Below are 27,182 nucleotides of genomic sequence, written 5' to 3'. Positions count from 1 at the left end.
ATTACAGAGTTGAGTGTCTAGACATGCCAAAAAGACAAATCTTCATACGCATTTATCAGTGAAAATAATTCCGTCTACTAAGTGTGAATATTTTATAACCACTGATTTTCATGTAAATTGTTCTACATTACTAAGGAGCAGTAAATATTTAAATAGGCAGTGGTTAAAATAAGATACGATGAAAAAACACAGATAAATCTATGATGTGCTTTGTTAGTATTTTTGTAAGAATTCTGCAGGAAAGCCAGTAAGGGTGCAATAAATACAGTGTGTCTGAATTTTCTAAGACCACTTGACAGGTTTCCCCATCAGATACTTACGTGAAAGAGAACGAGGGGAAAGTTGTTCACTTGGGGGGAAAAAAGTCAAACAGAGGATAAGAAGCAAAGGTAAGTTCTTAATAAAAGCACTTCATGTCAATGGGATCCTACTTAATTTTTACATAAATAAAAATAAACCTCCTTCTTAATAATACCGCACGTGCTGTTACTTAAAGTAAAAATAGTAAGTTTGTTTCATGTATTTCCTTGGAAGAAACAGCAAGCAAGGAGAGCAAAAAGGATTAGGATAATTGTTTTTAATAATATGTGTGACAGCAATGGTTCTGTCAGATTGCTCACACTGGGAAAAATTACCTTAAGACCTTCAGCTTCTTAAGAAAATATGAGAAAATAAACCTGGATTGCCCTTTCCTGGAAGAGTAATGGAATAGATTTATAGGCGTTTAACATACAAGTTTGTTAGCAATTTCCTGTATACAGTTTCCAATTAGCCAATTTCCATTAGCTGTTGCATCCAAAAATGGGACCTTGGTAACTACGTGTAAACTGTGAGTTGCCCCCGTTTGCATCCTTTTACTGCTATTCTATGAAATGGTAGGTAATTGTTTGCCCTCTTTGCCCTTCTAGCACTTATTACTGTAGTATTTGAGCACACTGTATATACTAGTGAATACAGTTAATCAGATATTTTCATTAAACATTTTTCAGAATTTTTCAAAAATTCAGACTGAATTTTTTACCATTCTGTGAATTTTCACACTGTATTTTGTTTGCAAAAAAAGGGACAAAAGTTAAATTCTGTAAGAAGTGAAAATTCTGCAGAAGTTAAATTTTTAACAACTGACAAATGGGGAAAAGAAAAAGCAAAAGGAAGGAGTAGTGAAATAAAACAATACTTGAAAATAAAATTTTAGTAAAAATGTAAATATAAATGCACAGAAATTGAACTAAAAGTTAATCAAAATTAACTCATTTGAAATATTCTGTAGAAACAGATTGCATTTTTAAAAACCTGTCTTTCATAGTCATTATCCTGACAGTATTTCTGGAAAGGATTATGGCACTTTACTTTACAAGCAGGCAAGTAAAACACAAATAAAATGACCTGTCCAAGTTCTCAGTGGGAGTTTCTGTTGGAAACAGGTAGAGAACGAGGATTTCCTGAGATATGGTCCTCAGCCAAGCCATCTTTCATCAGGGTTTGCAGCTGTATACCCTAATCCTGCCAGATTTTTCAAACAACATAGTCTGATTGTAGATTTGGTCATAGAGAGTCATAAGTACTTGGTTACATCCCACAAACGAGCACTGGAAAAAGAGCCATTGGTGGCTCGGTATGCAGAACTTGCCTTTTGACTGAATGCTGCATGGATGTCCTTTTCTTCAAAATGAGGCATGAAATTTAAGCCTTGGCTAACATTGGTTATCAGAAATTTCTTATTGCTTTTCAAGACTGGACATGCTGTTAACATATATGCATGCTGGACAACTTGTATGTGGACTATTTCAATACTATTTCAATTTCAATTAAATTTCAATACAGTTTCAAAACTATTTCAACACTGAGTCCAATAAGCATCAGTGACACAGTATTGCTGTCCCAAGGGTTCAAAAAACTACTATGTTCCATTTTCAGTAGCAATCATATTTCAGTAGCAGCTGAATTACTCCTATGTCCTATCCGTTTGTTTATTACATACACAAACTGCCCATAAACTTTCAAATAAGAGTTGTGGCATAAATAAACTTTCAGATAGAAGCTATTGCATAAATACAACTTTCATAATTTAAACTGTTGTTAAGCTGCAGTCAGCAGGATATCAGGACATTGTCTCCAAGTTAAAAATGTTGTCGCATAAAACAAACTGTCCCAAAGTCTTATGCTGAGTGAAACTGCTGAGCAAAACTGTAATCTGAAGTGCTTGGGCTCGTTCTCCAGCCACACAGGAGGCAGTTATTTGCCAGGCATGTCAAATTTGTTAACAGTCAGCTAGTAAGGAGAAATTAATTTCCCAGGAATGGGAACTGCTTTAGTAACCTTGTGAGAAAGAGTGTATTGGAGCAATTCTGATCTTGGACAAAAAATCATTCAGCTGGGGTGAAATACACAAAGGTGTTGTACATCTCACCTTTTCACTGAAAGGAGGAGCTTATGTTCCTAAATCACCTTAGGAAGATGGGTTGTCTGTTAATTAAGAGTGGGTTCCAAGCCTTAAAAAAGCACTGTAATTACTCCTGGACATACACACTCTCAGCAAGGCTATATAGTTAACTGAGGAGAGGAAATTACAGGATTTAAGGACTAATTTGCAGTTGAATGTAGTTGTTTGTGTGTAACTGTATACTTGTGGTAGTGACACAGGGGTGCCTGTTCCTTTACTCTTCCACAAGCCTTCATTTTTATTGCACATTATTAGAATAGGAATATTTATAAGCTTTAAAAAAACCTCATCAACTTGCTAGTCCTGAGCAGTGACCTGCTGTCCCATGGAGATTGTGAACACATGCTTCTCAGATTGTTAGTGGATTGAGAGGTGGAACCAACTCCAGACTGCTATTTGAAAACTTAACTTTTTAATAATCAAAAATATAAAACCAAGGAATAGTTTCTATCAGGAGGGTTTAGCTTTTCCGGCAGGTTGAGAAGGTCCTTGCTCAATTCTGGAAGCAGAAGAGAGAGAAGCAGAAGAAACAGTATCCACGTGCCTGCATCCTGTCTGACAATACAATTGTATGATCCCAGTTGGCGACCAGGTTTCTAGTGCCGGAAGAACAAAGGGGTTTTTATATTTGCACCAAAAACAAATATACTGCTTCTGGTGCAAAAAGAGGACATGGTGACACAGAAATGGTTCTTTCGCTGACATTCTTGCCTGATGCCTCCCGTGGTGCCATGGCTGGTTGTGGAAGTAGGTCAAAGCAAACATTGAACATGCTCTTCCCTAAGCTGAGAGACTTCTATTACTTGTCTCTGAAGATTACTATTTATTGTAGTAGAGACAACCACGACTATGTTCCTCCTGACCAAGAACTGCTAATCTTTAAGCAAATGCTCCCATACTGCACCAAGACATTGTGAAGAGGCACCAGGTTCTACACCAGTGTATCTTTCATATCATTGTTTTCTTTTTTTCTGCGTCAGATTACATATTTTCTATCATTTGCCAACATGGCAGATTACAGTCAATGTTCTGAATGTTAAGAGGAGGCCTGTAATGGAATAAAATTATTTCTTGAGTTCCTTGAACCATCCATAGGTTATAATGACAGGGTGAGGGGAAAGGGATTTGTTCTCCGCAATGGCTTTCAAAAAATTCTTTGGTGGGACCCACTGTGTCTAACTAAAGCACGTAACCATGAAACAAACTGTAGACAGCTAATGAAGCACTCCTTCCAAGGTAACTGCCTATCACAAAGGAGATTCTGTCCACCAAAATTGGCTAAAGTTAGGCACCCTGACTGTTCCTCCAGAGATCATAGAAGACATCTTCCTTTCTCAGACAATTACAGAACAGAGGCAGTGACTTGCAGAGGATGTGAATCCCGCCCTGGATGTCCTAAAGGTATCTAGAGTCTTTCTTGTTGTAGAAATGTGTAGTGGTGATCCCAGGTATTGTGTTCCTCTTTTGGTTCACGTACCAGTGTCTGGTTTGGAGAAATGTTCCTCAGTCAATCACCACCACATACCCACCTCCTTGGAAAGATGTTATCTTTCTGGTTTTCTTCTAGATGGAGGGCTTTCATCTAATACTACTTAGAGGAGGAATATAAATTACCCCTCTAGAACTGAAGGGCTTTTTTACTGTTATTAGAAATGAATTTGTTTGAAGATTTTTGACAGCATATTTTTTATGTGAAAGCATAGATTTGTCATAACTGGAAGTTTTGATGAAACTTTGATTCAAAAGGCTTCTGTAGGACAGGATGAAAATGGGAAGCAGGGGTGAGTCAGTTGACATGCCCCTCATGAAAATAGTCATTCACCCAATTGCTAGGTGAGTGTCATAAAATAGGCTTTTTAGTTGTTCTGAAGAGGTGCTTGCTGCAGGCGTTTATAGCTAAAAGGCCTTGGCATATCAAAATGTGTAGTCTGTCAGAATTCTGGTTTGCCAGTCATCTCTCACTGTAGGTCTTGGCTTACCCACATTTCAGTTTTCGTAGTCTACTCTCAACTCTGAAAAGCAGAGGAATTCAGGGTGAGGTTAGGAAAAGCATCTCTTATCATAAATTCAATGTTCAAACACTTGTGAAAGAAAGTTCATGCTTTCTGAGCCTGCATATGAGTATATTCCATGGACGGTCTCCTTGAAGGATATTGGGTACAAATGTCTCTTTTTACAAACAGACCCAGCCTTTGAGTGTATGCGTGCATATGTGCATATAAATTTCTTGGAAAATCAGTCGCTTTGTTAGCAAAGATTAGAGGAGGAGGAAAGGCTGGTTTGTATTCCGAAGATATTATGGTCAGCTCTGGGAAAGACTCTGTACAGTATATGAATGCCAAGGAAAGTGTTTATGAGAGATACTGAGCTGCTTCATGCCTTCTTGAGTCATCAGACAGAACAGCTGGTATTTCTTGCGTGATGAGATTTTTGTTGAATGGACTGACAGGGTTTCTCTGCAGGGTAAAAAAATCCTCTTTTTATTTAATATCTGTTCTGAAAGCTGGGCAAACCTACTGAAGTATGTTTTGCTTGACATTTTATCAGCCTTATTTACTAACCCCTGAAATCTAGGTAAAATTTAGTTGATGGTGAAGGAGCAAGGTACAAATTTCAGACTGAACAACAGTAAATAACTTTGATAAATAGTCCTAACTGGAGAAAAAAAAAGGGTGGTTCAAGAAACAGTTCCTCCTTCTTCTTCCTCAGTATAAATGTAAATGAAATCCAGGGATATGTAGAGGTCAAAATTTGATGAATGACTGATTCCTGCCCTGTATGATCTCACCAGACAATACATTTCAGGCTCTGTAACTTACACCAGCTTTTAAAATATTTTAAAAATATTTTATGTACCATAAAGGAATGAGGAGACAGATGTTAATATTTTCCTCTAGAAAATTATTTTCATATTTGGACTGGTCAGGCATGAGGAATGGTTTAAGTGAGAGACAGGTCTAATCTTAGCTGCTGACTCTTAAGAATTAGAAAGTTATTTCTTATATATTTACTTCCTTCATTTGTAAGTATAACAATGGAGGTGTCACCCCACTCAGTGCTCACTGAGAGGGATACTGTTAAACACTCTGGCAGAATCTCTCCTTAGCTTTGCTTTCTTTCATAACTCTTTTCACATGGACCTGTGCTTCTTACCCAGCTTCTAGGAGGCTCTCCAAGGAGTGCAATGGGAACTGCCCAAGCAGAACTGATCAGCTCAACATATCCTCCTAGACCTCTGTTGAAACTAGGTATCCCAAAGCTGACAACAGTGCAGACTGAAATGGAAGCTGCTATTGATGCTATCAAAAAGTAGCTTTATCCAGTCTAGAGATGTGTTGTTCTCTGCAGATTTAAACGTAGAGCATTTATGGATAAAAGGAGAATTTTTTTCGTGAGACCACTGTGTTAGAGAAAAAGCACCAGTCATCTCTTTAGAATGAGGGATTGGAAGTCTACATAAAGTGTGAGACATCATGTTAGAGAGTATCAGGAAGCAAAGATGGGGAAAAGTTTAGTATTTTTAGTCTTTTAAGAATCTCACGTTAACTATTTTAAGCACATACAATCATTTCTGTATCAAATATGAGAACTCCAGCCAATATAAAGTTATATGTAAGGAACTCAAATGATGAGTTTACAAGATTACTGAGAATACTTGGGGCAGCAGGGCAAGCCCTCTCTTTTTTTTATTGCCAGGAAGTGCATGCTTTTGTCATACAGTGAACAATACCTTTCTGCAGGCAATCAGTCATGAGATACATCACAAAATAAGCTGCTCAGGAAAGACAGATTGCCTGTCTAATTACAGTTACTGAGGCTGCACACTGTTATTATCTGGTGAAGAAGCTTAGGGTTCTCCCAAAAAAGTAGACATTCAAGACCTTGCACGTCTTGCCCATCAGACACAAGGTGTTTCCAACTCATATGAAGACTGGGGCATTTTCTGTGGATTTTATAGGCTGACAATGAAGGCAAGGTTTCTTAGATCCTTTCTCTGTGTATTTGCATTTGATTTTAACATTGTCCTCCAATTTGGCAAACCAAAAGAAAGCAACGGCAACCCACAACAGAAGAACCTAGTGTACTAAGCATTAACACTTCCTCCCCACCCACATAGTACAAATTCCATATCTTACACTCATAGCTAAAGTCTCCAGGCAATATAATGCTTTTCTTTTAACCCTTTCCCCAGCTGGTGCATGGAAAGTCTGCTACTACAGAGTGCAAAAATAAAGAATTGGAGGGACCATGAGAAAATACCTGGTCCAGTTGCTGTGCTTTCTGGAATGATCAGTAGAACCGGATCTTGTTTGAAAACAGTCATCTAAACTTTCCTTGAAAATTCAGCTGATGAGTACTCTACAACTTCTGCAGTTGGAAAATGGAACTTAAGGCTGAAACTAAATCTCCCCTGATGCAAATCAGTCCAGTGACTTCTTGCCGTATAGCTGGTGTCTTTATAGGCAGTATTCTACATACTGACATACTGTTCTTTCTCCCGAAGTCTTTTCTTTCCTATATTGTATAAATCCAGTCTATTCAAGGTTTCTTTGAGTCTATATTTTCCAAATTAAGGGGTGACATCTTAGAATCATGTGCCAAGATACTACATCAGGGTAGATGGGGTTTGATGAATACCTATTACTTCTGCTGCATTCATTTTTGACCCATTACTCTGAAATAACCCTAATAATCACAAGTTTTCTGTAGCAGAATTGGAAGCATGGGTTAACACTTGTATTACTGAAAGCAAATCATGTACTTGCTACAAGTAAAATCTGCTAGCAGTTTCTTGTCTATATCTCCACACTCACAGCTCTGTGTGGGACACTGAATAGGACAGTGTAGGGCCAATAAACAAGAACACTTCTCAGTGAATCACTCTTTTATGCATGTGTGTTTTGCTGTCTTTGATTCACTTCTCAAATGTTGATTTTTCAAACATTTCCCCAAAATATCATTTAGCACAGTAGTCTGATTTTTAAAAAAGAGAAAAGAGGCTTGAGATGTAATTTTCTACCTTTATGTTTCCTAGGATTATTCAGGATAGAGGGCTTCTGATTAAATATTATTGTTATTGTATTGTGGTTTTGCATTGCCAGTCCAGTTCTTGAAAACAGAATTTTTCTTCATTCACCAAATTTCTTTGCACTAAAGTCAAAGTGGGATAGATGCAGAAACCTTATAACTATAATCAGCAGATAAGTACAGTAGTTATTGTCATTGACCATTCTACAATGTATGCTGTTCTTAGAGATTTTTAAGCCTCCATGACCATCATTTTACCTTACGTGACTGTGATGTCATACCATCTTGTACACTTTTACATAAAACAAGATATGAGATTTTAGGTACCAGGGTTTTTTAAATTTACCTCTTCAATTGCAGTCTTAAGATTCACTTTAGATAAACATGACTGCCTGTCTGTGATAAGGTTTTCTCATAACCATAGACAATTTTATTTATATAGGATGCTCTACTACTTAATTTTTCAGGGCTCTTTCTCAGGATGATCAAGATGATAGCCATTTAAAAATAGAGGATATCATTCAGATGGTAAGTTCATCTTGAAATTTAAACATAAATATTCCTATATAAAATGTCATGGTTTTAAGTGAATAAAATGTAGTGCAACTGCAGCTTTACAACTCTGGACAGAAATACTGTTCTTTTGTATCAGGAATGTTCATTTCAGTTTAGAGAAAGTAAGAATTTGGAGCCCCTATCAAAGATGAACAGGTCAAAACTTTAGGATTTGGATTTAAATCACATGATGAAAAAAAAAGGGAAAGATATTAATATATATGAAATGATAAGTGTCTGCCATCTCAGCTGCCATCAGAACCATAGTTGACCTTGACTGACAATGCCCATCCTCCAAACTGTAGTCACCACCATCTCATAAGTGCATTGCATTAATCCAAAGAAGACTGTGGGCAATGAACTAGGTGCAGGGTGATTATATGGAAAGTAACACAGAATGCACAGACTTCAATTAACCTATATACTTACTCATGACTTGGTATGTGCCTGTTTTCCTGTGAGTTTCCAGCCTGACATTTGCCCTTATGTTGTTAGCAATTTTTCTTAATTCATATTTCTTTGTAGCAAAGAATTACTTACAACTCTGTGCTGAAAGTTCATATGAATGAAACACAGCCTTGTGCTTTGAAATGACCTTAGATGCAAAAAGAGATCATTAAGCGTTCTCCTTATTTTTGCAGTCAGATTGTCCAAAACCTGAGTGCTTTGAGACTTTGTCGGCCATGGAGCTTGCAGAGCAAATAACTCTTTTAGACCACGTAGTTTTCCGAAGCATACCCTATGAGTAAGTGTTCTTCTACGAATGACTGAAGTGAGTACGGTGGATGAGTTACTGAATGACTGAAGTGAGTATGGTGGATGAGTTACTGACTGGCAGTGTTAGGCACTACACTAGTTCATTGTACTGACAAAAAGGTTTGCGTACATAACAGGATAATGTCCTTCATCTGTTTCTATCATTGCGTCTGACTCCCCTATAGTTTGATCATGTTTTGAAAGACTGAGTTCTTTGCTAAGAAAAAAATCTGTGGTCTAAGGCTCTGGGCTAGTGAAGGGTGAATATAGTATGGAAGTACTGAGTCTCTAGGGAGGGAGAGTCAAATCAGCTTCATTCATGCAACAGTTTAACATGGACATAACCACGTAAGCTGACAAGACCAATCTCAAATAGCGTCACAATGCTGAAAATGAGGATGGGAGGATTGGGGGAGGGGATTAAAAGAAAAATAAATCTTTATAATATTTACTGCTTCAGATGGCATTAAAAATGGTATATAGTGAAATGCTGGAATTAGTGTAAAGCTGTGTTATTAGCTTCTAACAAAATGAGGTATACTTGAAATCCACTTAGGCTATGGTTACAGATAGAGACTCTGTACTGTCCTTATTAAAGCCATTTTTGTTTGGTTTTTTCTCTCCCCTCAATGTCTAGAGAGTTTCTTGGGCAGGGCTGGATGAAAGTGGATAAAAATGAGAGAACGCCCTATATTATGAAAACAAGTCAACATTTTAATGATGTAAGTACTCTTAAATATAGATTGCTTTCTAGTAACTCTGTTGATGCTGTCTATGACCTCTGGAACAAAATTTTTTTTTTCCACAGTGTGATGTAACTTCTTATCTAGTAGTGACTGAATGTTACAGTGGTTTTGTGATTAACCTTTTAAATCAAAGCACATGAAGATTCTCATTTTCAAGAATTGGTATTAAGCATTTCAGTTAATAGAGTAGAACATTTTAAATGGTACTACAATGCCTTGTGGCTTCCAGAAGAAACTAAATTTTCTCCAGAGTGAAAATACAACACTGATTCTATTTAATGAATGCCCTTTGTATCCCCAACCATACCTTTGCTCTTTACCATTTTCCTTGAATTTTACTGAGAGACTTCCCAATCAGTTTTATTAATGTTGGCTTGGAGATACTCCCCATTGCATCTCTTACCCTTCTTTAATATCGTCACCCCCCCCCCCCCCACTTCCCTACAACACTGTTCTCAATACACTTTCTTTGTTTTTATTAAGAGCCATAAGTTCTGTTGTGCATTAGTTTTTTCTGCCTTGTTCATTAAATAATTATATGTTGAAAGGGATTATATTTAAATGTCCTAAATTTCTTCTTCTTTGTTTGGTCAGATGAGTAACCTTGTTGCCTCCCAAATCATGAATTATGCTGATGTCAGCTCCCGGGCTAACTCAATTGAAAAGTGGGTAGCAGTAGCTGATATTTGTCGATGTATGCACAATTACAATGGCGTGTTAGAAATCACATCAGCCTTGAACAGAAGTGCAATCTACAGACTTAAGAAAACTTGGGGTAAAGTATCCAAACAGGTAAGAAAGATACGATTACAAGTAGGGTTTCTACAGTTCATTGGTCAGTCTGTTGTTCAGAGAACAACATGTTGAGATAGGATTCCTCCCATAAATAGTTCTACTTCTACAATACTCGTGACTATTTGCTGGAAGCAGCAGTTGGTACTAGTATTTCATGTCAAGGTCTTTTGTATTTAATTTATCCTTTTTTTTTGATATCATTAATTAAATGTCTGTGGGACAAACTGATTTCTACAGAATTAGCAGGTGCCTAAGACTATGACTTGAGCCTAAAGTACTGAAATATGTGAGAAATCTAAATTTAGATATTTTCAGATACACACATCTAGGTGGTTACTATCTCAGGTGCCTAAAGTAGGACCCATATTTCTCTGCCTGTGCAGAAAGTCTGTAGAAAGGTCAGCACTTCTTCTCAAGGTGGTGAGGTTTTTGCTATGCAGTAAGAGACTGTAGACAACCAGTCTTCTTTCTCATTTAGGGGCAGTTTAGATGCAGTGAATGCCTCTCTTTAATCCTTACCTTGCTGCTGAGACTGTCAGCAACATGGCTAAGGCTGTGAGAATGACTGCCAGTAACAAAAACAAGACACAAGAAAAAAGGCTAGCCAGGATGAATAGTATCCGGTCTTTTATGTTCTCTGTTTTAAATGGTTTGGAGAAGTTGGTTGAATGATTTAAATCTCAGCTTTCTGCTATTTCAAAAAAAGTGAATATTTTAGTATGGTGGAATAACAGAGCAAGGAGGTCAGTAGGACAGAGCCAGTCACTTTTAAGTTAGGCAGTATTTGGTTATTGAGTTTACTCCAGCTAATGGGAAGATTTCAAGTTGGCCATTTTAGATCTGGCTAACTGGCATGCAAAAGGTGTGCTTCTATCATTGCGTTTCTTCCTCCATATGTTTCTGTAGGTTTTGCAAAGCACTAAAGCAGCCCAACCAATGAAATCCCCTTAAAATACATTCTGACTGTACTGCCTTCTCCAGTCAGCTTTTTCTCAGCTGCTTTATAGCTGGTGCTACATTCTTTTATTTAAAAACATGTTAAAAATCCTTCCAATACAAACTGTTATATAAGAGTTTACCTCCAAAAAGTTTTATGTTTAGAATTTGTTTGATTTTTAAACTTCTCAATTAAAAAACCCCACACAACAGATTAATGCTGTTGCACAGTTCACCAGTACTTACTGGAAACATAATCTGAGTGTTTCATCAACCTGCTATTTAGAAGAAAACAAAAGTGTCTGTTTCTGCCTACAGCTTTCTCTTAATTGGAAATTCAGTTTCAAGAAGGACAAATTTCTCAGGATTCTCTATACTGTCTCAAGTCTATAGCATAAATAGACTGAAAACCGAATTTATTTAACTTATGAAGTAACCAGGCTCTAATGAAGCCCACTGAAAGTAATTTGTGTAAGACAGTAATATGTTTTCAAATACATATTCAGCTTTTATCAGAAACTTGGAGGCAAAAACCAGTGTAGTGCAAACTGCAAGACAGTTAACATCCTTTACTGACACTAATTTCAGTAAATGCAGCTGAAGATCCTTGGCAACATACAAGATCAAGTCCCTAATATTCTTGTATACACAGTAAACTGAATTGCTGACCATTAATTTAATGAATTTGTGTTTTTCCTGAATTTGCAGGCTAATAATATTAGCATAGATACAGGTTCTGTGTATCACTCAAAGGAAAATCTTTAATGCTGCCTAATCTCCATGTTCAGAAATAGACTAGGAACAATAAAGCTAAATTCCTAATGCTTATGTTATTACTTTTGAAAATGGGGTGAAGATGCTAAGTGAATTACACCTTTTCTAAAATCTAATCCTAGTCATTTATGTGCAACAGCAATGACATTTGTAATGATTTTTTTTTCTAGACAAAAGCTCTCATGGACAAGCTTCAGAAGACTGTATCATCTGAAGGAAGATTTAAAAATCTTAGAGAAACGCTCAAAAAGTATGCTTCCCTACAATATACAATTGTGTTTTGTAATAAGCAGTGGATAGTACATGTCAAAGATGAATTGGCTTTAATTAAGCTTTAATAATTAATATAATATTGGATAATATTTTTACCTAATAACGTTTTTAAAAAATTCTAGTTTTATTCTATTTGGCATTATTGTTTTGCTGAATATCCTGTGATTTAGTACCCCTTGTAGATAAATATAGTATCTCCAGAGAATTACTGAAACAAATTAAACTACTATTCTGTGTAAATATTCCCTGTTGGGGTGTTACTTACGCTGATAAACTTTTTCAATAACTGTAAAGCCAGATTTATAAATAAAAGTTCATATTCAAAAACAGGATTCCAAGGAGTCCTTGTTCCAGCTAAGAAGTTTAGGACTTAGGACTAAGCCTGAGTCAGATCAAAGATCCATTCACCCCTTTATCTTGTTTCTGACAGTTACTAGTAGCTGATGGGGGGAACATAGGAACAGGACAAATGCACAGTGATATTTCCTCTCCTATAGCCTCCCAGCCCCCTGTAGACTGGCACGCTGGAAAAAAGCCTGCTTTTTTTGTACAGTAGTCCTTGAATATTTTTTTCTTTAATTGATTTGCCAGGTTTTGTTTGACGTTATGTAATTCTGGTATCCAAAATATCCTGTGGCAAGTGTTCCACAATTTATGTATGAACTCCACCTGCATGCATACAAAACCTGTATTTTTGCAAGTTGTGTACTTAGAAGTAGGCTTTCCAGGATTGAGTGGTACAACTACTTTAAATGATCTTGAGAGGAGCAAAGAATTAAACTAGTAGAATAATTACTGGAATGTTTAAAAATATATATAGTTCAAGTTAGTAAATTTTTACTTAGAAAGTATTCTTGGGGAACTAGTAATTTTTTAGAAAACGTTTTGACTTAAAATATATGAAAAGGTACTTTAATACAACTTTCAGTTAATATATTGCTTGCCTGTGTACAACAGTCATCCTCATAATATAAAAAATACCCAGAATGAAGTGCGCTGCTAAGCACTGTCAGCAGTCTGCCCAAGTTAACAGTACAGCCATCACCCTGCATTCTTCTTATGCCAGAGCCTCAGAAAACCTAGTTTGCTACTATTTCTGCTGAAGCAAGAATCAGTGACTGTGGAGCAGTGATTATTGCGTTAGAGAAACAACAATCATTATCTCATTCCTCCTGTACCTCCAAAAAGAGAAAATCCTTGTTCTCTAGGGTGTCTATTCCCAGTTTTCCAGATCATCTTTGCTACCTCTCTATTTCTTTCTTTCTTCTTTGTGTTCACCATTGAGAAGTCCTGAATAGACTTTGACTTTGACAGAATGGTATATACATACATATGTATACAGATACATATACATATGTATATGCATACATATGTGTATGTATGTATAAGTATGTGTGTGTATATATATACATGTATATACGTATGTGTGTATATATATCTCCACACGTGCACACATGCGCTCACACACACACACGTGCACGCACACATGTACCCTTGCTATACTAGGATGCTTATACAACTGCAGAACATCAGCCACTCAGAAGCACGTCCATGTGCATTTTGAGCTTGTGTGTAGGATCTGTTTCCAAGTTTGTCTGTCAACCAGGATTGAAATATGCTTGAATGTGTTCTCTGGTTCCAGAGTTTACCTGTCCTTCCTCTCACTCTTATCATGTTACCGTTCTACCTTTTACTAAGGGTTATTTGCCACTAATATTAGATATAGGACAGAATACATTCAATTTGTCACAGGCAGAGCAAATACAGCTCAAGTGAAGTCAGAGAAGCTGTTTGTGAATGTATGAATGTACCCATTGATTAGAAGTATGTTAAGTAATAAAGAGTTTGTGTCAGTTATAAAAAAATTAGTTTGCAAAGTTAGCTACAGGCTGACTTCTTGTTTCACAGTTGTAACCCACCTGCCGTTCCCTACCTTGGAATGTACCTGACAGACCTGGCATTTATTGAAGAAGGAACACCAAACTTCACTGAGGAAGGCCTTGTGAATTTTTCCAAAATGAGAATGGTAATCTTCATTTCCCTATATGCTTTCCCACCAGGTGTTTAATTATGTGAGTTAATTATTGATTTAATTATAATTCCTTTGAATTTAACTTCTAAGATGTACAAGTATATTGGCATCATGCAAGATAGGTAGCTATTTGAAAGCAATTACTTGACGCAGTCTTCTGTCACCACCTTCTGGTAAATTGAGTATTTTTACACAGTGAATTTGCCTCCAATTTGTTCTCTGCGAAATGACAGACAGAAAAAGCAGCTGTCCAAAGCTGATGAAGGAGCAACAAAAGGCTTTCCAAAATAACCAACATTAAAGGAATGTAGTGATTCACCAAAAAGCAATAATCACAATCTTCTTTTCAGGTGTGCTAGGGTCTGTCTAAAAAAGCATTTTAAAGTGGATTTCACTCCAACTACCATGTAATGTTGTTTTGTAGCAACTCTTCAGAGAGAAGCATGGAAGTTTCTCTTCTAATCTGAGTTTAATGCCCTTCTTATGGCTACACATTGCAGCAGTCACTCGAGGTGGAGAAGAGAGGTTACCAGTATGGGGGGAGGAGAGACAAGGTGGTTCACTTGAGGGTGAATGAACAAATAAATGGTTAATTTAGGAAAGTGAAATCCTTGGAAGCCATTAGGAGATGATCTCTGCCCTTCCCCTCCCTCCTTCCAGAATAAATTGCATAATTTGGTGCAAAATTCTTGCCTTATGTGGCTTAGATGAAGTCAAAATGCAGTTGTACTTACTCATACACATGTATTCTTTTTGAAAGATCTCACATATTATCAGGGAAATACGCCAGTTCCAGCAGACCTCCTACCGCATAGAACATCAGCAGAAGGTAAGGCTCTTCTTAGGTACTGTTACCTACTAATGAAATCAAAGCTGTGGTAGCAATTCGTTTTAAAATACAGCTGTTGTTGAAAGCTAAAATCAATGTATTCTGCTCCCACACACAGAGAGGAGAGGACAGACAGAAATATGGACAGGTACTCTGTAATACCCTTGCCATGGCAGAAACTCTTTATTTGACACTCTATGTAGAAGCAACTTTTTCCCTCCTTCTCTGGAAGCTCTCTTGGGATTGCAGCCTTCATGAGTCGGGGGTACGAGGGAACGGGTTCAAAGGGAAATACGTTCTCCCTGCCCAATTAGAAGCATAATTCCCCAGGGAATGCCAGAATTCCAGGATTAGGGGACAGGAGATGGTCCAAGCATCTGCTGATGTTGTGTGCATCCTGCAGTTCTTTTCTCCTTGTCCCTCACGGGAGTGATGAAAATTTGCCCAAAGCCAGTATGTACCTTCAGAGAAGATTTCATCTCAGACCCCAGAAGTGCAGCGTGGACTTAGGTAATCTGGCTAAGGATTTGCCCATTACTAAGAGGCCATACTTTATTGCTTGAGCACTGCTGGTGCAGCTTTATACCATTCAGACGAGCTGTTGTGTTTCTCCAGAAAACAGTGTGAGGATCCAAAATGGGCTGAAGTGGAAAAGGAAAGCAGAGAAATTTTTGTGGAAGTAACATACAGTCTGTTCATCTGTGTTTTCTCCATTCCAGGTCACTCACTATTTACTTGACAAGACACTCATCATAGATGAAGACACCTTGTACGAGCTTTCCCTAAAGATTGAACCCAGACTCCCCGCCTGAAGAGCCAGCTTTGCCTCAGAGTCTACAGAAAGCTTTAGTACAATGAACAAAATCATGCATGCCAAGTCCTAAAGACAGCAAGGGAAATATTGAGAAGAATGCAAGCTCTCTTTTCCAATAAGAGATACAGAGCCTCACAGCATTTCCCTCTCAGGCAAAGAAAATGAGCATTGGAGGTGGAAGACAAAGGTGCTTCCCACCTGGATTAAGTGATTGCTGCTTTGCAAAGATAGTGTTTTGCAGTAGGGACCGTACTTTTCATGGAAAATAGTAGACTTTCCTGTGAATGGGTACTCATTGTAGCCATCTTATGTGACAAATTAAGGGGACAGATGTAAATGGTGGTAATATACTCAGGTATATTAAGATAAATGAGCAAAATGAGATGGCTGTGATGTGTTCTGGGTTGATGGTTAACTATGTGTTCACTGAGGCAGTACTGGTAGTGGTGCCCTCATATCGTGTTAACTTCATTTTAAAAACAGGATCTTAACGGTCGTCTACTATCTCGGAGTGACATTAAGGTAGCATCTAGTATCTTCAGATCTGCAGTTGTTCAAAATGCTTGCTGTTCATTAATGCTACCCATTATATAATGTTACCTTCTTTAAACGTCTTGTTAGCCTTTTCTAAGGTGACTGATTTTACCTATAAATTAATTGTAAATATTTTTTCATTAATACACAATGAGCGTATTTACAGCATGGAAAACAAATGAACTAATTGAATGGCTGTAAATAGTTGCCACCCTTGCAAGCTTCAGCTGGGAAATACAAGGTTAGGACCTATACCTGAGACTCGAGAAATCTGGACATGCAATGAATGGGATGGTTAGTCATGTTGCACACAGCCCTGGAAAAGGCACTTTATTTTTCTTCAACTCCTGCAGCTTCTCTGACAAGTCAGGCTACAGAGCACTTTCTGGACACACTGTGGAGAGAAATACATGTCTGGTCTGGCAATGGGTAGTGATCAGCAATGAACATTAGGAGTTGGAGTGACAGTTTCATTTTAAGTGGAATCAGTGGTTTGAAAAATGTCTATTTTTTGTTCAGCCATTTGGCAGTGACTTAGGTCTAAATTTGTTCACGTGAGTGGTAAACTTTGAAAACACAATCTATATATTTTTATCTGAGCTAGTAATTATCGACTGCATATGGGCATATGTTTAAGAAAATGTGCTATTTGTAAATGTTTTCAAAGCCTATGCTTTTGTGACATACCAGGTAGATAGATGTCATTTCTACAGCTAGTTGGTACTTCCTAAATTTTCCTGGTCAAGAGTGGCCTGTAGCTGCATGGAAAGTGAGCTCAAATGCATGCTGCAAAGTGCATCATAGTATAAAACGAAAGTATTAGCACTGTTGAAAAAAATTGGCTGGAAAAGTGTCCTTACTTTTCCAATGATATTCAGCCAGTTGAAGAAATAGGGCTATATCACTGTATACCTCCCTTAAATCCTCTCAGGGAGATAGATGTTTAAAATAGATTGTGACCTAGGCCTATTTGATCTGACATTTCTTACCACAGTCATGATGGTTCTTAATGCTGGCAATGAAAAACGGATCTGCCTGGCTTGTGTTTTTTGTCTTTATTTGCACTTTAATTATATTGCTGGCCCAGCCCAGAGCTGCACAATAAATTCCATTTGTTCTGTCTGCGTGTAACTGCTAGCATTTATAAATGTACCTTAGCAACTGTAAATTTCATTAAGGTTCTTCACCACAAGGACCATCTCTTTGTAAATAACTGCATGAGGAAACATCACAAATACTGGAAAATTCCTCAATTTGAAAAGTAGACAGCAGCAGAAAAGGAAATTCCAGAAACAATTTAAACAGTTCTGGCTAATGATTGCTGTAGAAATGAACATGGAAAATATTACCTATAGAAGCTTTTTATTGTCAAAAATGTGCTTGTTCTTTTCACTGATGACTGACAAGAAGCTGATTACATCCAATGCATGATATGAAAAAAAAAAAAAGAAAGCATGGTTTATTTGGACCACAGAACCAACTTACTGTGTATTTCCTGTACAAAAGCAGTTACCATATGGTGGTTTCATAAAACACCTTGAAGTAATGAAGAAACAGGGAAAAAGTGGTCCAAAAAGTGATTTCTTAACTTGGTTTTATTGTTTCTCTGTTAACAAAGAAAATATGTAACAACTGCCAATGTCAATTGGCATCTTTGTTGTATGCTATTAACTGCTGCTTTATCTGCCTGTACCCCATTTTACCAAACTTCCTTGATGTTCTTAGGGTTACAGGGTACAATTCTTCATCTTACTCTTTTCACAGTTTGTTGTTGTGTACTTTATGTGTATTGGTTCTTCAGAGTTTCAAAACGTTCAATGAATTTTAATGCTTGCAATACGCAGGGCCACCCCTGCTGTGCTCGTGCTCATGCTACAGTATTACAAATAGACAGAGAGGAAGACAAAGGATTATACATGGGTTTTTTCAAAGGTGTTGAGCATCCATATTTTAAAATCAGTAGACAATGTGGTAGCTCAACCCCTCTGGAAAAGCGTATACTATTTATATGCCAAAAGTTACCTCCTGGGTCAGTGGCACAATTTAGATGAGAATCACTAGAGTAACTAGATACCTGATTTGTGTTCAGAGCAACAGTAAACCAAAAATAAACAACAAACAAACAAACAAGGTTATGGTCACAGTAATGTTTGATTTGCTGATGACTAATATTAATCTTTTTGGTTGGGGATACGATGCATTTATTAAAATACAGGAGGTGACTGCTCAAAGGCGTCAGCATGCGTCTTGTTATCCACAACCCTTGCCAGTGTTGCAAACCTAACCTAACAGCTGGAAACAGCTGTTCTGCAGAAATCCTACACAGCGAGTGTAGAGCGGTGTGTCTGCCCCACGGTCGGGTTGTGTACTTCATGTGTAAGTGGCCCGAGTGCCTCTGCTACAGTACTGCTGCAGTGTTTGAGCTATGGCAATAGTTAGTAGGCAGCAGCAACCTGCTTTATGTAAGGCTTTGCCTAGTACATCTATATTACCAGCTAGTGCAGTGATCTCCCTGTACAGCACACAGGGATTGTGGAGTTCCTTGCTACCAGCTTCTCTGTGCCACTCCACCACAGCCATATAATATACAGAGATAGTAATCCCAGTCATAAAACACCCACTGTTTGCCTCTGGTGTTTTAGGGAGGATGTCTCCAAGTGAGGACTTTGTCATGTGGATCTTGCTGTCTTTCAGGATCTTGTCCATTATAGCTTTTACGTTGTGGAAGCAGAGCAGACTAGCTTTTCTGCAATTGGAGCTGAAAAAGCCCAGCTGATTCAGGATTCATGAGAAAGAGAAGGGCTGAAGCGCCTATCTACTTGCCTTTCTTAGCTCCTCAGCCCTGCTGCGCCGGTCAGATGCAACAGCAGTTCTCACTTCGGAGGGGCTGCTCCCTTCGGCACTCTCCGGACAAAAACGCCTCAGGGTGTACGGGCTGGCTAGCTGCAATGGGGATAGCATATTTCACCCACTGGTTCAGCAGTGGGCACATTTGCCAGCAAAGTCCGAGGGGAGTTTTGCAGTATTTTTTATTGCATAAGTAGCAGCCCGGATTCAGCCCGTAGTTATCTGGGAACCTGGGCGGCAGCACAGACACGTCCCCCTCCATGTGACAGAGGGTACTTGTCACACGCTGATACGGGGTTAGAGTTGCCTTCACCCCAGCCTTCACCCCCCGCCCTGTCCCTCTCCTCCCCCCACTAAATTCACCAGTATTGTTAGTGGACTAAGCCTGCGATTAGTCGTCATGTGGAAGAAAACATAGATCCGTTGAATTTAACAGTGGCAGCAAGTGTGCATTCTGTCCCGTTCTTTCGGCTAGTCCTGTAACACACAAACGCATAGCTTAATAGCGGAAGATGATACTGGGACTGATCACCCTCATTTAAAAGTAAGGAAGATGTCTCCGTCCTCTTTCTGCTTTCCAGGTTCTTAACACTGATTATTGTTCGGTAGGATAAAAAGGAACTTAACTATTTAAAGTATTTATTAACTTTTACCATGTTGAGTTTGATTGCAGGACATGTTCATTACCCCAAATTTTCCTTCATAATCATTATTTATTTTAAGGGTTTTACAAAAACAGTTTTATTTGTATCAGTATTCAGTCTTTCCTCCTTTCACTCTTTAACAGCAACATTAAACTTAGATATATGATTTAAAATTCTCACCATTAGAGACATTTTTACCCACTCGTTATTCATTAAGGGCAAAATCCTTCAGACCTCATTCTGATAATACCTTAGGCTTCACTGAGAGCTTTTCATAAGTAAGTATTTGGGGATCTGGCTCTCAGCTATTTGCCTGTTACAGTTTTTGCCTCCAAAGGTCAAATGTCTCTGTGTAGGATGCTTTGTGTCCAATACGCTGCTCAACTGTGGTTGTTTTGTTGTACCTTTACTTTTGAAATAGTCTCTGAAGTTTTGTTCTTTAGGAGAATAGATGTATGTTTATTTGACAGATGTACCTATATCTAACATGTTACTTAGTGCACAATCCAGATGTTTTTGCATGTATTGTAACTTTATCTTTGGACCCGAAGTTATTGCTTTGTATTGTTAGTAAGGCATATCAGGCAGGGTGTTGTGCCTATATGCTAATTAAACATTCTTTTTTGTCCTGAGTTTCAAGAGTCCTTACTGGTATCTGTTTATATTCCCCCCCACCCCAGTGGTGAATAATTAAATCTACTCCTTCTGAATTACTGAGTCTTTTAGAGAAACATGGGAGGGGAAGGGACAAGCCATTAATAAGAAGGGCAAAAATCAGAGAAAATTCTGGGTCTCTACTGGGGAAGAATGGTTTGATTTACTGTATTTTATTCTTTTTTCACTCATGCTGCATTGCAGCTGCTGTGGGGGCATCATTGGGAATAATGCTGATTTTAACGTGGAACAGAGAATGAAGACTAATTCGTACACAACTAGAAATGTTGATCCACTGTGAAGTGTACAGCACAAATAGCTAAATAAGACATGTTACAGATTGAGCTGAAATTAAGCCGCACAGCTCATTCTTTTTCAGCTGAGGAAAGCCTCTCCCATTCCACACTTCTATTCCCTTTATAGGAAGTTACAAGTAAGTAGAGTTTAAATATAATTTCAGAAGGTGTTTAAGGACTTCCCGTTTCAATAGAATATTTCTTTAGGCAATAGGCAATGAATTCTATAAATAGAGGGTAAATGACATTGTCCCTAACTTCTTTATCATGTTGTTTTGGGTTTGGAGTTTTGTCTAAACACCCATTCTCTTGGCTTGGTGTCCTGCCCTGGATTTAAAGAAATAGTATAGCCACATTTTATACCCACATAAACACAGAAAACATTTTAGGTTTGCAAGTTGTGGTATGTCCCTCCTCTTGCAATAGGAAATCAAGTCACACGGAGATAAAATTACTTGCAAATTGAAGCAAAGTAGTTAATAGAGTTTAAGACTACAAAAACAGGTCTCCAACTTCTCTTACATGCTTTAATCGGTGTTTACTGCTTTCCTTTGTTGAACTGGGTAATTTCTTTAAGATAGAAAGATGCTGATTAAATCTGTTCCCAGAATTAACATATTTTAAGTAAAACAGTAAAGGAACATCAGCTCTGTGTAAGATGGAGATAAAGCAAGTGGTGTATTAAAATCAGCATCTATTCAGTACTCTGTGACCTTGTAGTCACAGTCTCTGCAATCTTTTTACATTTTTGGTGTTTCACATAAAAACTGAAATTGACTGAGAGAGCAACTTACTCTTGAATATTTTTCAGTGCAAGAAAAAAAAAATCAAACTACTTGCCAAGCAGCTCTGTTTAAAGGTACTGTAGGATAATTTTAATTTCAAGTTGTTTTCCCCACACTTTAAACCATTTCATTAACCTTATGCCAAAAAGTTGGCTGGTTTTACATCTTTCTCCTAAGGCTGTCATCACAGGATCATAGAAACACAGAATGGTTTGGGTTGGAAGGGACCTTTAAAATCCTCTAGTCCAACCTTCTGCCATGGGCAGGGACACCTTTCACTAGACCAGGTTGCTCAAAGTCCCACCAAACCTGACCTTGAACACTGCCAGTGATGGACCATCCACAACTTTTCTGGGCAACCCGTTCTAGTGCCTCACCACCCTCATCAAAATTTCTTCCTCATGTCTGGTCTAAATCTACCTGCTTTCACTTGAAAACCGTTGCCCCTTATACTGTCACTACAGGCCTGGGTAAAAAGTCTCTGTTTGTCTTATAAGCCTCCTTTATATATTGAAAGGCCGCAATAAGGTCTCCCCGGAGCCTTCTGTTCTCCAGGGTGAGCAACGCCAACTGTCTCAGCCTTTCTTCATAGGAGAGGGGTTCCATCCCTCTGACCATTTTTGTGGCCCTCCTCTGGACCTGCTCTAACAGGTCCGTGTCTTTCTTGTGCTGAGGACCACAGAGTTGAAGGCAGTACTGCAGGTGGGGTCTCACGAGAGCGGAGAGGAGGGGCAGAATCACCTCCCTTGACCTGCTGGTCACACTCCTTGTGATGCAGCCCAGGATAACGGTTGGCTTTCTGGGCTGCAAGCACACATTGCCGGCTCATGTCCAATTTTGTATCCACCAGTATCCCAAAGCTTTTCTCTGCAGGGCTGCTCTCAATCCATTCATCCCCCAGTCTGTATTGATATCAGAGATTGCCCCAACCCAGGTGCAGGACCTGGCACTTGGCCTTGTTGAACTTCAAGGTCGCTCTGGATGGCATCCCTTCCCTCTAGTGAATCAACTGCACTGCTTGGTTTGGTGTCAGCTGCAAACTTGCTGAGGGTGCACTCGATCCCACTATGTTGTTGATGAAGGTGTTTAACAGGATTGGTCCCAGTATGGACCCTTGAGGGATACCAGTGGTTACGGGTTTCCACTTGGACATTGAGCCATTGAATGTAACTCTTCAGGTGCCACCATCCAGCCAGTTCTTTATCCATCTAACAGTCCGTCCATCAAATCCATGTGGAAGAATATGTCAAAGGCCTTACAAAATCCAGATAGATGACATCTGTACCTCTCCCCTTGTCCACAGATGCAGTCACTCTGTCGTAGAAGACCACTAGATTAGTCAGCCACGATTTGCCACGTGTGTTGTCTCTCCTCAGCATCCTGCGTTCTGTGTGTTTCGACATGTCTTCCAGGAGGATCTGCTCCATGATCTTACCAGGCACAGTAAGATCATGGATTATTGTTTAAGAAGTATTTAGCAGGGGGGTGGCTGTTTTCTAGTTTTTAGTATGTTGCAAGAAAACAACTAAATACTCGGTAAAATGATGGACTTACTTGAAATGGTCAAACCTCCAAGGAAATCTGACAGCACACAACCCCTTTTAATCTTGACCATGAAGAAAGAGGGGGAAGCTAGCTGGTACAGGCTGTTCAAAATCCTAGCTCTGTGAAGAAAAAAATGAAGTTGGTCTTGACTGATTGTGCAAAGATAATGAATGAGAATTGTGAAGACTGAACTATGCCTTGAAAGTTATATTCTAATGTTCTGGCCCTATCTGTGTATAGCCTAGAAGAAGTAAAATTTGAGAAGAGCAGATTTTTGCTTGAAATGTCCAGTTTCGAAGTGGACTGAAACAATCCCTGGTGGTTGTTCCAATTGCCTGACTGCCGGAGCCAAACCTGTACGTGGTTTGGTAGGTGCAGTAGCAGAAGCCATTTCAAATTTGTTTTCCTAGAGGTAGCAACTCCACTGTGTAAGCTTCTTTGAATCAGACACCACCCTACTGTACTAATGCTCATGGTGTACACATGCCTAGATGGATGTATCAGAAACAGAGCAATAATTATTATTAAAGACTGGTGTTGTCTCCTGCTACTCTTCCTGGAAGTTCTTCATTTGTACAGATCAGGGACAATACGTATAAATCGTGTCAAGATCCTACATATGTTTCACATAAATCAATAGTAACTCTTCCAGCCAGAGAAGGCACAAAGTCCTATCCATGCTTTCTTTTCTGCTCTAAATCGAAATATTTTATTTATTTAATTTTGTTTACTGTTAAAATTTCATCTCCAATGGGAGAGCCATCTGAAAAAGAGCACCTTTTTTCCTTCTCTAACCATGCCTGCTGGAGCTTCCATGACAAAAAAGGCTGGATCAGCATAGTGGAAAGAGGAAAGGTGTCCAGAGTGCAACATATGCAAATATGTTTGTTGGCTGTGTTCCTCTAGCCATTACTCTTTTGAATTCCTTGACAATCACAATCTCAGAACTGATTCATTTCACCATTTGGGTAATTTTAAATTAACTGCCTGCTGCATTTTCAGTACTGTTTTATGAGGGGCATAAGAATCCACCTGTGGAAAGGCTAGTGTTAGAGATCCAAATCTGTAGTTGGGGTGTGTTTTGAGGAGAAAATAATGGCCTGCTGGACTGTGAGCCTCCGTCACCACCAGTGGCTGGCCCTGCAGCAGCAGCAGCAGAACAGAATGAATATCTGCCACCAGGTCAGGGGGCAGAGGACGTCAAAGTCTCCTCTTGTAAAGCAGTAATGTTTGTTTGTAATCGTGTTCTCAACGTATACCCTTGAGAGAAAATAGCATTTCAGTGAGATACAAATACACTTTTTTCATTTTTTAAATGAGACAAAAGCTTTGCCAAAATGTCACACTAGAGCGACTTTTCAGAGGGCTGAAATTGTCTGAAACAGAATTGTCGCCCTTTTCACACGCATGATCTACACTAGACAATTCCTACCTTCAGTCTTGCCACTCTAATTAAAAACATATGCATTGTGATACTGTGCAAACACAGCTGGCAAAACTAGTGTGGTGCTGAAAGCCACATGGTTCTGTTGTAAGGATTTTGGATATTCCTGCTTTTCCAAAGGGTCAGCTCCATTTTTAGAAAAACCTTTTCTCCTCCCTTTGGCCAGAAAACACACTGCCAATTATAGAGAACCTTTCCTGTGGTATGTGGTGGATGTCCTGGGAAAAGCAGCTTCAATAACTTAAAATAACTGGGGTTATTTTTAACAGGTTGGTTGGATCTAGTTGAGCTCTTTATTTAGTAGACATGTATTAGCACCTTAAAGTGCCTTTCTTTGGAGTAATCATAACTGTAGGAGGACTGTTCTGTGTCTACGTACGCACTTGGTCATGGTGAATTTGTGCCCATGCTTAGCACCAAGTAGCACAAAGTGCTTAAATTCCATCAAATTCAGTGGGATGTAAGTGGTTGAATGCCACCGCAAAACCAAATGTTTTTCCAGTTTGAGATGTCAATGACTGCATATACTCTATGTAAGTGGATATTGAACATCCACAGTCACAGGGAAATCTCAGTAAAATGTTTGGTAACTATTTGGTAAACCATTATATTTACTTCCAAGATGGTATGCTTCACTGCTTTATTCTAAGTCTGTCTTTAGGAATCTCAGGAATTAAAGACCTATCGAACTTGAAAACCAGTGATTGCCATTGCATTGGGGCAAGCCGACTGCTAGCTTATAAGGATATTGTGCGTAGTGGCTCTTTGCAGTTGTACAATAGCAGAGCTCTGACTCCAACAGCAGGAGAGCTAGTGATTAGTGTCCTTGCAAGCTCTTCAGAACAAACACAGCATCCTCTAATTCCTGATTTGATACATATACTAAGTAAGAATAACTAGGCTTATAATTTCTGTCCTGATTAATTTGATTACTAATAACTTATTTCCCATATATGGAAATCTGACTTTATAGACATTTTCTTTGAAAGAAATGTGCTAATCAGAAAGGCCTTCCCATTAAAGAAAATTACCTTCGTCTGGTCTGTATAGGTTATTTCTCTGTTCAGCAGCTTCCACAACAAACTCCAATGGGGCACAAATCGTTGCTGAATTTCAGCTGAACTCCCTGTGCAGGGACAGATGGCATTAATATGAATAGCAATTGAATTAACACTCAGCTATTGCTACCTCCCCAGCACAAGCAATGAAACCAAGCCAGCATTTTAATTGGGAGATTTCACATAAATATTTAGGTTAGATAGAGATGAAAATAGGGCATTATTTATGGACGGTTGTTAGCATCCCAACTGTTTCTGTAACTGTGTTCCTCACAAAATAGATCAAAGAACAGTAGTAAGAGCAAGCTATTTTTTAAGTATTAACAATATATTCTTCAGAAATCCTAAGGGAACTTGCTAACACTGTTTGCCAGGTGTTTGTGATGTTAGCTAGCAGGCTGAGTTTTGTTTGCATCTTCTATTCTTCCAGACTCTGAGGTGGCAAATAGTTTAAACATCTGCATGAGCTAGCAAGGCACTTCAGTTCATGGTATCACTTACTTCGAGGTGAAGGTCTTCGTCTGTTCAAGGGCTTTATGAAAAAGGCTGCCTTTAGTCAAACATTTAAAACGAAGTACACACCTCAGCCGTGAGCTGCTGAACTGGAGTGTGAGAGCTGCGTTGCTGACAAAGAGATGAGAGCTGCTGCCACAGACGTGTTTGTACACAAAGCTCTGCATTAAAGACAGGCTGGGGGGCTTACAGCAGGAGCAAAAAATGTGACACAGCCACAAAGGAGCTCTCACTGAGTACGAAAGGAAAAGCTGGTTTCTGTTTTCTTTGCCAGTTCCTGCACAGGGGCAGATTTGTTGTGCTCATGTTTCTGTACTCATGTTACCTCAAGAGATCCTCAGTTGGATTTTTTTTTTTTTTTTTCTATCAATACCAGAAACATAATGTTGGGTTGATATAAAGCAGGTGTGGTGAAAACAGGATGTTTCAAATACTTGGTAGTCCAGATGCATTGATCTGGAGTGGCTGTTTTGGTTTTAATTATGGTGGGCATGCATGGCTCTCCTTAATCCAAACAAGTCATAACATTTTGGGGGAGAGATGTCTATGTTTTGTAAAGTTTCAAAAATCTGAGATTTGGGTTTAGGAAATTGCTATGTAAAATTCAAGGAATATTAAATTTACAAAGGGGAAAACATTTTAAAGTCTTGGATTTTTAAAAGCTGCACAGTACTGGCCTCTGTGTTCCTCTGTCAGTCTCGATAAATGTTCTGCTTCAGTGGGAGCAGAGCTGGGTGAAAGAAATTCATTATTTTTTTTTGCTTTCCGAACCATCGCGTGTTATTTCTTTCAGTACTTTACCGCTATGTAACTATAGTAATTCTAAATGGGAGGCTTCAGATATCCTTCTTTTACATTTCAGATTTTTGGACCCTCTGCCT

At 38.6% G+C, this 27,182-nt stretch overlaps 1 protein-coding gene across 2 annotated transcripts in view; it reads left to right on the top strand.

The window, feature by feature from the left end:
* Window positions 1-20,638, top strand: part of RASGRF2 (Ras protein specific guanine nucleotide releasing factor 2) — a 131,572-nt gene extending 110,934 nt beyond the window's left edge. For both annotated transcript variants that reach the window (XM_030004761.1, XM_030004760.1), the window contains exons 20-27: window positions 7,939-7,999; window positions 8,668-8,771; window positions 9,420-9,504; window positions 10,123-10,320; window positions 12,204-12,283; window positions 14,215-14,332; window positions 15,099-15,167; window positions 15,887-20,638. In XM_030004761.1, coding sequence (XP_029860621.1) covers window positions 7,939-7,999; window positions 8,668-8,771; window positions 9,420-9,504; window positions 10,123-10,320; window positions 12,204-12,283; window positions 14,215-14,332; window positions 15,099-15,167; window positions 15,887-15,979 — 808 coding nt within the window. In that variant the 3' untranslated portion in view covers window positions 15,980-20,638. The remainder of the gene's footprint in view (window positions 1-7,938; window positions 8,000-8,667; window positions 8,772-9,419; window positions 9,505-10,122; window positions 10,321-12,203; window positions 12,284-14,214; window positions 14,333-15,098; window positions 15,168-15,886) is intronic.
* The last annotated feature ends 6,544 nt before the right edge of the window (window positions 20,639-27,182 follow it).

Source organism: Aquila chrysaetos, chromosome Z (assembly GCF_900496995.4).
Source record: "Aquila chrysaetos chrysaetos chromosome Z, bAquChr1.4, whole genome shotgun sequence".
Lineage (NCBI taxonomy): Eukaryota > Metazoa > Chordata > Aves > Accipitriformes > Accipitridae > Aquila > Aquila chrysaetos.
Note: the sequence above shows the minus strand (reverse complement) of the source record. Positions and strands in the feature narration are given on the sequence as shown.